The 11,768-nt window shown below is 37.8% G+C and overlaps 1 protein-coding gene across 1 annotated transcript; it reads left to right on the top strand.

The window, feature by feature from the left end:
- Nucleotides 1-681: 681 nt before the first annotated feature.
- LOC148201143 (uncharacterized) lies at nucleotides 682-11,074 on the top strand. The gene is made up of 5 exons (XM_088111920.1): nucleotides 682-1,314; nucleotides 1,399-1,622; nucleotides 1,722-1,879; nucleotides 10,355-10,454; nucleotides 10,556-11,074. The coding sequence occupies exons 1-5, from the start codon at nucleotides 682-684 to the stop codon at nucleotides 11,067-11,069; spliced, it is 1,629 nt and encodes a 542-aa protein (XP_087968046.1). The 3' UTR covers nucleotides 11,070-11,074.
- Nucleotides 11,075-11,768: the final 694 nt, after the last annotated feature.

Below are 11,768 nucleotides of genomic sequence, written 5' to 3' on the forward strand. Positions count from 1 at the left end.
GGTGTTGAAGTAAATGGTGTAGTTGATGGTGACTTACAAGAGGTGAACGAGGGTGAAGAAGATGGTGGTGCTGTTGAAGTAGAGGTTGAAGGTCATGGTCACGTACAAGAGTTGCATGAGGTTGAAGAAGAGCAAGAGTTGAATGTGTGTGAAGGAGTTGTGGAGGATGAAGTTTATCTTTGTAGTTGGAGTACATCTACTGAAGAAGGTGATGTACATGAAAATAATGAGTGCTTAGAGGGCCTAGTAGATGTGAGTGTTGAATGTGATATAGATGGTGATGTAGATGGTAATGTCGAAGTAGAAGTAGAAAGTCTTTGTGACAGTGATGATGACCGTGATAATGTCAGTGTTGAATGTCATGATCATGACGATAGAGGATTGTCAGATTTTGAGTGGAAATCTGAGGAATTTCTTAGTGCAACAGATAGTGATGAAGAGGTTAATGATAGTGAAGGTTATGGGAGGTTTGGTATTTTTTGTATGCCAAAAAGTATGGTAGACTTTACATGGGAAGTGGGGACTTTTTTTGCAGAAAAGCAAGATATTTTAGATGCTCTAAAAGGGTATGCCTTGGAAAATGGGAGGAATATAAAGTTTGTAAAAAATGACAATAGAAGATTGAGGATGAAGTGCTTTGGTGCAAAAGGAGAATGCCCATGGACCATATACTTTGGTTATATGGAGGCTGTAAAATCATGGCAGCTGAGAACTAAAAAAGACATTCATACATGCAGCAGGGAGTTCAACCTGGAGTTAGTTGACGCCAAGTGGTTGAGCAAAAAGTTGGTGAAAACAGTTCAGGAAAATCCTAAGATGAAGGGTGTTGATATTCGTGAAAAAGTTCAAAGGAAGTGGAACATAGGTATATCAAGGTCTATGGCTTATAGAGCCAAAGCTATTGCTTCTAATCAAATTGATGGGTCCTTTAATGAACAATATAAGAGGATATATGATTATGCGCATGAGTTGTTGGAAAGAAATCTGGGATCTACAGTTAAGGTCCATGTTGAGAATAATGAGGGTGAGTTAATTTTCAAGAGATTTTACTGTTGTCTGAAGGCATGCAAAGACAGTTTTGTCTGCTGTAGGTCAATAATTGGATTAGATGGAGCCTTTTTGAAAGGGAAGTATGGTGGTGAGCTGTTGACGGCTGTTGGGAGGGATGGAAATGATCAAATGTTGCCCATTGCATATGCGGTGGTAGAAGTCGAAAACAAAGATTCATGGATGTGGTTTTTGAAACTTTTGATAGATGATCTTGGTGGTGGAGAAGTATGTTCTTCAATTACTTTTGTCTCCGACCAACAAAAGGTAATAATCATATTTAAATTGCTTCTTTCGTATATTGGTTCATTAATTTGATATGGTGATAAATGTTTTATGTTAACACCACAGGGTCTACTACCAGCCATACAACAGTTACTCCCAGGTGTTGACCAGAGATTTTGTGTCAGACACTTATATTCAAACTTTAGGAAAAAGTTTCCTGGTAAAAATCTGAAACAGCTGATGTGGAGGGCAGCTACTGCCACTCATCCACAAAAATGGGAAAGGGAGATGAGAAACATTAAAGATATAAATGAAGACGCATTCAAGCATTTGATTGCCATCCCTCCAAGGTTGACAATTTGTATTAATTATTTTTTCCCTTTCTATATTATTTTATGTTTGTCCATATTAGTTGCAGTTTTAACATGTGTATATATCATCTGTTGTAGATATTGGTCAAGGACCAGATTCAGTCCAACACCAAAATGTGACACATTGGTCAACAATATGAGTGAGGCTTTCAACAGTGTCTTGGTTCACACCAGGACTAAACCAATCATAACAATGCTGGAAGAAATTAGGGTATACATAATGCAAAGATGGGCAAAAAACATGATGGAAAACCATCAAGAAATCACATTGGACCTCTTACTAGAGCAATGACAAGGAAGATTCAAGAAGAAGAAGGATCACCTAACATTTTACTTCTATGGAAGGTTACTTATAAAAATCCTTCTTCTCTTAACTAAAGCACTTATACTTTGTTTTGTAGGAATTAATAAATCTTGGAGACTATGATTGAGCCATCCAAGAAGTTAAATCAATAGAACCAAGCAAAGGAGCCAAAAAGGAGGTGCTTACGGCATGCACCAGCATTTTCCACGTGAATTGGCTGATTTGGAAGGAAGCATACACCTTGCTGGCTGAGCTGGAATGAGGCATGGACTTTGCTTGATCAAAATAAATCTAAATAATTTGAATTTAGGAGGGAATTAAAATCAGAAATTAGGCTCCTCTTCACCTATAAATAAGAGGGCCTTTTCTTTGCATTGACTTACTTTTGAGCTTAGTAAATTGCTGCTGAATTTAATTTCCAGCCCTATTGCTCTTGAGTCATTTGTTCTCTCTACTTTCTCTTCCCTTTCCTCTAGCTTCCTTCCATTGTAGGAAGGCCTTCTGAGCTGTGAGGTTCCCCCACATACTCATTCCACTCAAACACACCAACCATCAACCAATCTCACTCAATTTCCGCTGCATTCTCACTGCTGATTTCAATCTGCTGCACCAATACTGTTCTGGATTTTTTTTTGAAACTTTGTCTGCAAGGTCCAGGTCATTCTAAGCATGGCTAAGCTTCCATCAAGTGGTATCTAGAGCCTTGGTTGTCCACGCAAACCAGAGCTAAGTTTCTCTTCCATTTTCTGCTTCCAATGGTGATCTAATTTCTGTTTCAGTTTTCCAAATCAGTGTTCTGTTTTGTTTCCAAAGGTGCTGTTTTTCATTTCTGTTTTGCTGTGTATTACTTTTCCAGTAGTTCAATTTGAGTTTCCTTTGTGTGTTGATGTTGTCCTTTCATTTTAAACGGTGAATTTTCTTTGTTTGAGTCATTTCCAGCTTTAATTTTCAATTTCAGTGTTGTCTTGGTCATGTGCAAGTGAATATTGCAGTTTTAATTTCTGTCACTGCTTTGGTATTCTTTTCTGCTGGTTTAATTCGTTTTGCTTGAGTTCAAGTGCTAGATAAACTATATATCAACCAATAAAGGCAATGAGAATTTGTTCTAGCCTTGGTGATACAAGCTAAAGCACTAGAAATCCATTTTGATTTCAAATCTGTGTTGAACTCTGCTGCAAAATTTCAATTCTGTTTTTAAATCATGAATCTGTTTTCCAGTTGATTTTTTTTTTATTCTAGTGCTTTATACAAATTTGGTTGATGATAGTGAATGATGCTAAAAGTGTAGCAGACCATTACAAGCAATGAAATGCAATTTGCATAGCTTGGTTGCTCACAATTAATAGCATTCCACTGTTGCAGCTTTTAATCCAAGCTTTTCACCGTGCTAAGTTTCTTTGAATTGTCTAATCTGAGTTTGGTCATGCTAAGCACATTAAATCTAGCTTAGATCTGTGTTTTTACACTTCTTAGAGTCATTTCCTTTGCTGTCCAGTTTTTGAATCCATGAAAAACTAAAAGTGGTTGGTTAATTGATGGTTTTTGCTGCATAATTTGGCCATAGCAAGGGTGATTTTCGAATCCTGCTGTTTCTGTGCTTTTGGAAAGCTTGAGCAAGTCTAAATGGATGATTAAAAGTTGTTAATACTGTTCATTTGGTCAAAATTGAAGTTATATGCAGATTGGATACTTAAACCATCAATTTTGAGTTAAAATTGGAAGTGGACCAGTGAATTTGAGTAGTAAGCGTTAATTCAGCTGTTTAAGAGTTTAAACATGTTTAATATCATGAATTAAAGTTGTTTGAACATTCATCCAAGCTGCTGAAACACTGCTACTCATTTTGGGTTCCAAAACCACCATTTTAGTTCATAATTTTTGTGCAGTTTTTGATTTTTTTCCAGCAACTGTTTTGGTAATTTTGGTTTAAATTACATTGCTGGATGGTGAAAAAGCTGGTTCAATGTTTAAAAATGAAAATACATGATCAAAAGAAGAAGAATCAAGTGTTAAAAAGATGTTAGAACCAACCAATCCAGATTACAAATCTTGAAAAACAAAGCTGAAACTCAGTGAGGCATTTTATCAAACACTTTTGAAACTTATCAAACAGTTTGTATTGGAAGAATTTCTGGACTGTGCTTGTGTTTTTCTTGCTTTATTCATCCATTCTAGTGCCTTTGATAAGTTCCTTTTGTGTACATTTCATTGGTGTGCTGTTCCAAATTGCTGTGTCTATTTTTTGGCATCCTAAGTTTCAAAACAGCAGCATAGTTTGGTGCAAACAACAGCATAGTTTGGTGCAGATTTTTTTTTAAACTGATTGGTGTGATTTTGCTGAGTTTTGGAGTGTATGTGCAAGCTGATTGGGGCATCCAGCACCAGAATCCTTCTCCTACTTTGGTAGCCTCCTAGGAAGTGGTTTGAGCATTGAAAGTGGAGCAAGAAGGAAGACTCAACAGCAGCCAAACACCACTGTCCAGCAGCTGAAAAACTCTGTTACAGCAGCTGAAAAACTCTGTTACAGCAGCATTTCAAACCTGGAAAAAGAGCAACTCACACCTTCATTTTGAGTAGCTTTCTGCAGCAGCAAGAAGACAAAGCTCACATTACTTTTAGGCCTCATTTCAAGTTTATTTACACCAAATATCACGAAATTTGCTGTTTGAAATTGTATTTTTTCTTTGTTGTTTTTTGAGCCAAGTAACTTGGAAAAATGCTCTTGAAGCAATTCCAAGTTCACAATTGAACATTGTAATAGTCCAATTTTGTTTTCTTAGTGTGGAAGTGTGTCAAGGGGCTCCAAGTGTCACTTGCACTTTCACTTAGGGCCGTCTAGCATTTACATTCTTGCATCTTTATTGCTTTCTTTAATTTCTTGCTTAATTTTTTTTTGTTTTTTTAAGTCTCCGTGGTATATAGGATTTCATAGCATTTAGTCAACCTTTCTTTGGTTTTAGGTTCATTTCATAACATTTGAAAAGAATTTGAAGAATTTCTACTTAGAAACTAAGGTAAAAGATAACTCTAAGGAAACTCTGGCTAAGGAAGAACTTGGTTTCTAAGCTTGTCCATTTGTGACTCACCTCTTCTTCTTGGGAGCTACTTAGAAACATCTTTTACCTCTAGAATCTCTTTAGAAATTTTTCACCAAAAAATAAAGAAAGCTTGTGAAAATCTTTTCATTCATTACTTGTCAAATATTTTGAAAACCTTGTGAAAACCTCTTTCATTTGACAAGAATGAGTCAATCAAGTGTGCAAGGTAGCATCAAACCCAATAGTGAGAGTTCTTTAAGGGAGGAATTTCAACAAAAATTTGAACAAAGGGATAGAGAGATTAGTGAGCTCAAAGACATGATTAGTCAACTTTTGATTAATCAAGACAAAAAGAAAGAGAGATCTTCCCATAGGAGAAGAGAAGAATCATCATCTTCTCATAGTGAGCTTGAGCAATATAGTAGTCATCACAATGATGACCACTACCAAATGCCTCCTAGAAGACATCATAGAGTGAGAGAACACCATCCAAGAGAGCCCAAAATTGATCTACCTTCTTTTCATGGAAAGGATGATGTGGAAGAATATCTAGAGTGGGAAATGAAAGTTGAGCAATTGTTTGAGTGCCACCAAATAGATGATGAAAGGAGAGTCACCATGGCTTCTCTAAGCTTTCAAGGCTATGCCTTAATTTGGTGGACAGCCTTGGTCAAGGATTATAGGCTAAGACACTTACCTCCCATCAGATATTGGAATGAGTTGAGAACTGCCTTGAGAAGAGGCATGTACCAACCTATTATGATAGGGAATAATGGATAAGCTCCATAAACTCAACAAAGGAACATGAGTGTTGAGGAATATAGACAAAAATGGAGTTACTCATGTTGAGAGCTGGGATAAGAGAAGAACCTAGGATAACAATTGCTAGGTTTCAAAGTGGACTCAACTATGACATAAGAGATAGGGTTGAACTTATACCCTACAATGATCTCAATGAGTTAGTCCAACTTTGTGTGAGGGTAGAGCAACAACTCAAGAGGAAAAGCTCACCAAGAAAGATTACCCTCATAGTTCTAACCATAAGAAAGAGTATAAGAGGGAGGGTAGTCTAACCAAGCCAAGATATGAAGAAGAGAGAGAGAGAGGAAAAGAAAAAGTCAAAGAACCTTCAAGAGATCATAAGAGTAAGGAGACTAAGTGCTTTAGATGTGGGGAAAAAGGGCACATGCATCTGAGTGCCGCAATAGAAGGTCAACTTACATCCTTGAGCATGAGAGTGAAAGTGAGGGTTCTTCATATAGTGAGTCTGAAACATCCACTTCTGAAGAAGAAGAAGCTTTACCTTGTGATGGTGACTTACTTATGGTAAGGAGACTCCTGGAAAGTAAACATGTAGAATTAGAACAGTCACAAAGAGAGAACCTATTCCACACAAGATGCAAAGTTTTAGAAAAGACATGTTCAATGATAGTGGATAGTGGCTCTTGTTGCAACTGTTGTAGTTCTAGAATGGTAGAAAAGCTTGGCTTAACACTACTCCTCATCCTAAACCTTACAAACTTCAATGGATCAAAGAGGATGATGGAATAGTAGTTAAAGAACAAGTAAGTGTACCTATTTCCATTGGCAAATATGAAGATCAAATTGTTTGTGATATAGTACCAATGGAAGCTGGGCACATATTACTTGGAAGACCTTGGCAATATGATAAACAAGCTTTACATGATGGAGTCACCAACAAAATCACCATTCAACACAAGGGAAAGAAAATTATTTTGTGTCCTCTTACACCTTCACAAGTAAGAGAGGACCAAATAATTCTTAAGAAGAAGTTGGATGGAGAAAAGAAAAAAGAAAATAAGAAAGAAAGAAAGAATTTGGTAACCCATGCCTCAGCCCATGAAGTTGTCCAACCTCAAACCTTGAATATTTCCAAAAATCTTTTTCTTGGACAACCTCATTTCCTTCTTTATTGCAAAGAGGCATTTGTTTCAATCACTCATGAACTTGGTTCTCTACCAAAGGGGTTGCAAAAACTTTTAAAGGAATTTGATGATATATTTCCCAAAGAGGTACCAAGTGGATTACCACCTTTGAGGGGAATAGAACATCAAATAGATTTGGTGCTGGGGCAAGCCTACCCAATAGGCCAGCCTATAGAACCAACCCTATGGAAACAAAAGAAATAGAGAAACAAGTTAATGACTTGTTGAACAAAGGGTGGATCCAAAAGAGTTTAAGTCCCTGTGTGCTGTGTGCCTGTGTTGTTGGTCCTAAAGGATGGTCTTGGAGAATGTGTACAGATTGTAGGGCCATAACAACATAACTGTCAAGTATAGGCACCCCATTCCTAGGCTAGATGATATGCTGATGAATTACATGGAGCAAATTTTCACCAAAATTGATCTCAAAAGCGGATACCATCAAATAAGAATTCATGAAGGAGATGAATGGAAAACTGCTTTAAGACCAAGTTTGGTTTGTATGAATGGTTAGTCATGCCCTTTGGCTTGACCAATGCTCCAAGTACATTCATGAGTTAATGAATCATGTCTTAGAGAATGCATAGGAGATTTGTAGTGGTCTACTTTGATGATATCCTAATCTATAGTCAAGGCCTTCAAGAACATTTAATCATGTCAGAAAAGTCTTGCTTCTTCTTAGAGAACATCATCTTTTGCCAACTTTGACAAATGTACTTTTTGTCAAGAAAGTGTGATTTTCCTTGGATTCAAAGTGGGAAAAGAAGGTGTACATGTTGATCCAGAGAAGATCAAGGCTATACAAGAATGGCCAACCCCTAAAAATGTAGGAGAGGTGAGAAGTTTTCATGGGTTAGCAAGTTTTTATAGAAGATTTGTGAAAGACTTCTCCACCATAGCTGCTCCTTTAAATGAGCTAGTCAAGAAAGATATGCCTTTTATTTGGGGTGATAAGCAAGAGTTGTCTTTTGAGACTTTGAAACACAAGTTAACACATGCACCTATTCTAGTTTTGCCTGATTTTTCCAAAGCCTTTGAACTAGAATGTGATGCATCTGGGGTAGGAATAGGAGCTGTTTTAATACAAGGAGGACATCCCGTAGCTTACTTTAGTGAAAAACTTAGGGGGCCTACCTTAAACTATCCTACCTATGACAAAGAGTTGTATGCCCTCATTAGAGCTTTAAAAACTTGGGAGCATTACTTGGTAACTAGAGAATTCATCATACACACTGACCATGAATCTCTCAAGTACATTAAAGGGCAAGCAAAGCTAAACAAAAGACATGCAAAGTGGGTGGAATATCTTGAGCAATTTCCCTATGTCATCAAACACAAAAAGGGGAGTACTAATGTTGTTGCGGATGCTTTATCTAGAAGACATGCATTATTAGTAACCCTAGGATCCCAAATACTAGGATTTGATGACATAAAAGAGTTATATGAAAATGATGAAACATTTGCATCCACTTATTCATCATGTCTTAAGAAGCCTTTTGATGGATTCTATCTTTCTGAGGGGTATCTTTTTAATAAAGGAAAACTTTGTATACCCCAAGGATCCATTAGAAAACTTCTTATCAAAGAGAGTCATGGAGGAGGACTCATGGGCCATCATGGAGTTGATAAAACTCTAAACATTTTGAAAAGTAAATTTTATTGGCCACACATGAGAATAGATGTTCAAAGGCATTGTTCTAAATGTATAGCTTGTTTACAAGCTAAGTCCAAAATTATGCCTCATGGACTCTATACACCTCTTCCTATAGCTAATACCCCTTGGGAGGACATAAGCATGGACTTTGTCTTAGGATTGCCAAGAACTCAAAGGGGGTATGATTCTATATTTGTGGTAGTAGATCGTTTTAGTAAAATGGCTCATTTTATACCCTGCCACAAAGTAGATGATGCTAGCTATATCTCTAGACTCTTCTTTAAAGAAATAGTGAGATTGCATGGCTTACCCAAAACTATAGTGTCTGATAGAGATGTGAAGTTTCTAAGCCATTTTTGGAAAACTTTATGGAAAAGCTTGGAACTAAACTTCTATTTTCTACTACATGTCACCCACAAACTGATGGGCAAACTGAAGTAGTAAATAGATCTTTATCTACATTATTAAGGGTAATATTAAGAGGAAATAACAAATCTTGGGATGAACATCTACCTCATATTGAATTTGCTTATAATAGAGTAGTCCACAAGACTACTAATCTTTCTCCTTTTGAGGTTGTTTATGGTTTTAACCCTATCACACCTCTTGATTTACTACCTCTTCCAGAATCATCTTCTTTTCTTCATAAAGAAGGTGCTTCTAAAGCGGAGTTTATCAAGAAGTTACATGAGAAAGTTAAAATCCAAATTGAAAAACAAACTAAAAAATATGCAGAATACAACAACAAAGGGAGAAAGAAAATAGTTTTTGAAAAAGGAGACCTAGTTTGGCTTCATTTGAGAAAGGAAAGATTTCCCTCTCAAAGGAAATCCAAACTTAGTCCAAGAGGAGATGGTCCATTCAAGGTGGTCAAAAAGATAAATGATAATGCATACATATTAGACCTTCCTGAAAGTTATGGTGTCAGTCCTACTTTTAACATCTGCGATTTAATTCCTTTCACAGGAGATGATCAACAGGATGAAGCAGATCTGAGGACAGATCTTTTTCAAGAGGGAGGGTCTGATGGAAAACCATCAAGAAATCACATTGGACCTCTTACTAGAGCAATGGCAAGGAAGATTCAAGAAGAAGAAGGATCACCTAACATTTTACTTCTATGGAAGGTTACTTATAAAAATCCTTCTTCTCTTAACTAAAGCACTTATACTTTGTTTTGTAGGAATTAATAAATCTTGGAGACTATGATTGAGCCATCCAAGAAGTTAAATCAATAGAACCAAGCAAAGGAGCCAAAAAGGAGGTGCTTACGGCATGCACCAGCATTTTCCACGTGAATTGGCTGATTTGGAAGGAAGCATACACCTTGCTGGCTGAGCTGGAATGAGGCATGGACTTTGCTTGATCAAAATAAATCTAAATAATTTGAATTTAGGAGGGAATTAAAATCAGAAATTAGGCTCCTCTTCACCTATAAATAAGAGGGTCTTTTCTTTGCATTGACTTACTTTTGAGCTTAGTAAATTGCTGCTGAATTTAATTTCCAGCCCTATTGCTCTTGAGTCATTTGTTCTCTCTTCTTTCTCTTCCCTTTCCTCTAGCTTCCTTCCATTGTAGGAAGGCCTTCTGAGCTGTGAGGTTCCCCCACATACTCATTCCACTCAAACACACCAACCATCAACCAATCTCACTCAATTTCCGCTGCATTCTCACTGCTGATTTCAATCTGCTGCACCAATACTGTTCTGGATTTTTTTTTTAAACTTTGTCTGCATGGTCCAGGTCATTCTAAGCATGGCTAAGCTTCCATCAAAATAGGTCTAAGATACAATCATTTTCAGGACCAATTTGTCCAAAGATCCAGGCCAGATTTACAAAGGAATCCCAAGCAACCAAGAACTGGATACCTAGGTAACTTTCTTCATAACTTCATAAATGTTTATTCATTCCTTGGTAAACTTTATGTCAGACACTTAAATGTGTTGTTTAAATTTTTTTTTATTTCTTTATAGCTGGTCAGCACACAAACTCTTTGAAGTAAGACACGTCTCCCAAAGTGGAGAAAAATTTGTTGTAAACATAGACGAGTTCTCATGCTCGTGCAGGAGATGGAGCATCACAGGAATTCCATGTTGTCACTCCCTAGCCGCAATGAAGCTTCTTAATATTGATGGCCAGCAGTTCATTCCGGCTTGCTTTCTAAAGTCCACCTATGAAGAAACCTATGCATCAATCGTATATCCCATCAACGGAAACAACATGTGGGACCTAACACCATATCCGGATGTCATGCCTCCTAGGAAAAAGGTTATGCCTGGAAGACCTAAAAGGAAAAGAAGACTGGAGCAGTGGGAGATCAGAAAGGATGATTCACGAGTGAGCAAGGGTGGTTTGCGGAAGAGATGCGGGCTATGTAGGGAGGTTGGGCACAACAGGAGTCGTTGCCCCAAAGCAACCCAAGAACCAATCATGCCATCATCACAGTTATCTGAAGTGTGTATGAATGACCAGGAAGCTCAACTATAGATGTGTGTATAAATGACAATGATGCCAAGTTTAAGGATCTTATTATGTAATAGTCTAAGGAACAAGGTTTATGGTTTTACTGCTATGTAATTTAATGAATGACAATGATGCCAACTATGTATGGTTTTCGATGTATTACAATGAGCAGGAACTATTTTGGATGTATTACAATGTTTTGGATATATTACAATTTCCTTCTTTGACGTCTTATATAGAACGATACACGAGGGTGGACGACCAGACCGAACGGTCTGCAACACGGAGGTAATTGGAAAGACCGATACAGGAGGGTGGACGACCAGACCGAACGGTCTTGAACACGGAGGTAGTTGGAAAAGCGATACAGGAGGTGGACGACCAGACCGAACGGTCTTCACCACGGAGGTAGTTCGAAGAGCGATACAGGAGGGTGGACGACCAGACCAAACGGTCTTGAACACGGATGTAGTTGGACGAGCGGTAGACAAGGGAGGACGACCACACCGAACGGTCTTCAGCACGGAGGTTGTTCGAAGACCGATGCAGGAGGGTGGACGACCAGACCGAACGGTCTTGAGCACGGACGTAGTTGGATGAGCGGTACACGAGGGAGGACGACTAAACCGAACGCTAGGGAATAGGGACCTAGTTGGACGAGCGATAGACACGGTAGTTGGACGAGCGTTAATTATTATGTAACATTGCTGTGAATAAAATAAA

This window comes from Vigna umbellata, chromosome 4, assembly GCF_029865625.1.
Source record: "Vigna umbellata cultivar VRB3 chromosome 4, Vumbellata_1.0, whole genome shotgun sequence".
In the NCBI taxonomy this organism is placed as follows: Eukaryota; Viridiplantae; Streptophyta; class Magnoliopsida; order Fabales; family Fabaceae; genus Vigna; species Vigna umbellata.

What these genes read in the sequence shown, in the direction of transcription:
- LOC148201143 (XM_088111920.1), top strand. Translation starts at nt 682, where the DNA reads ATGGAGGCTGTAAAATCATGGCAGCTGAGAACTAAAAAAGACATTCAT. An exon ending in TTGTCTCCGACCAACAAAAG is followed by an intron (nt 1,315 to 1,398) that starts GTAATAATCATA and finishes TTAACACCACAG; the next exon opens with GGTCTACTACCAGCCATACA. An exon ending in CATAATGCAAAGATGGGCAA is followed by an intron (nt 1,880 to 10,354) that starts AAAACATGATGG and finishes TAAGCTTCCATC; the next exon opens with AAAATAGGTCTAAGATACAA.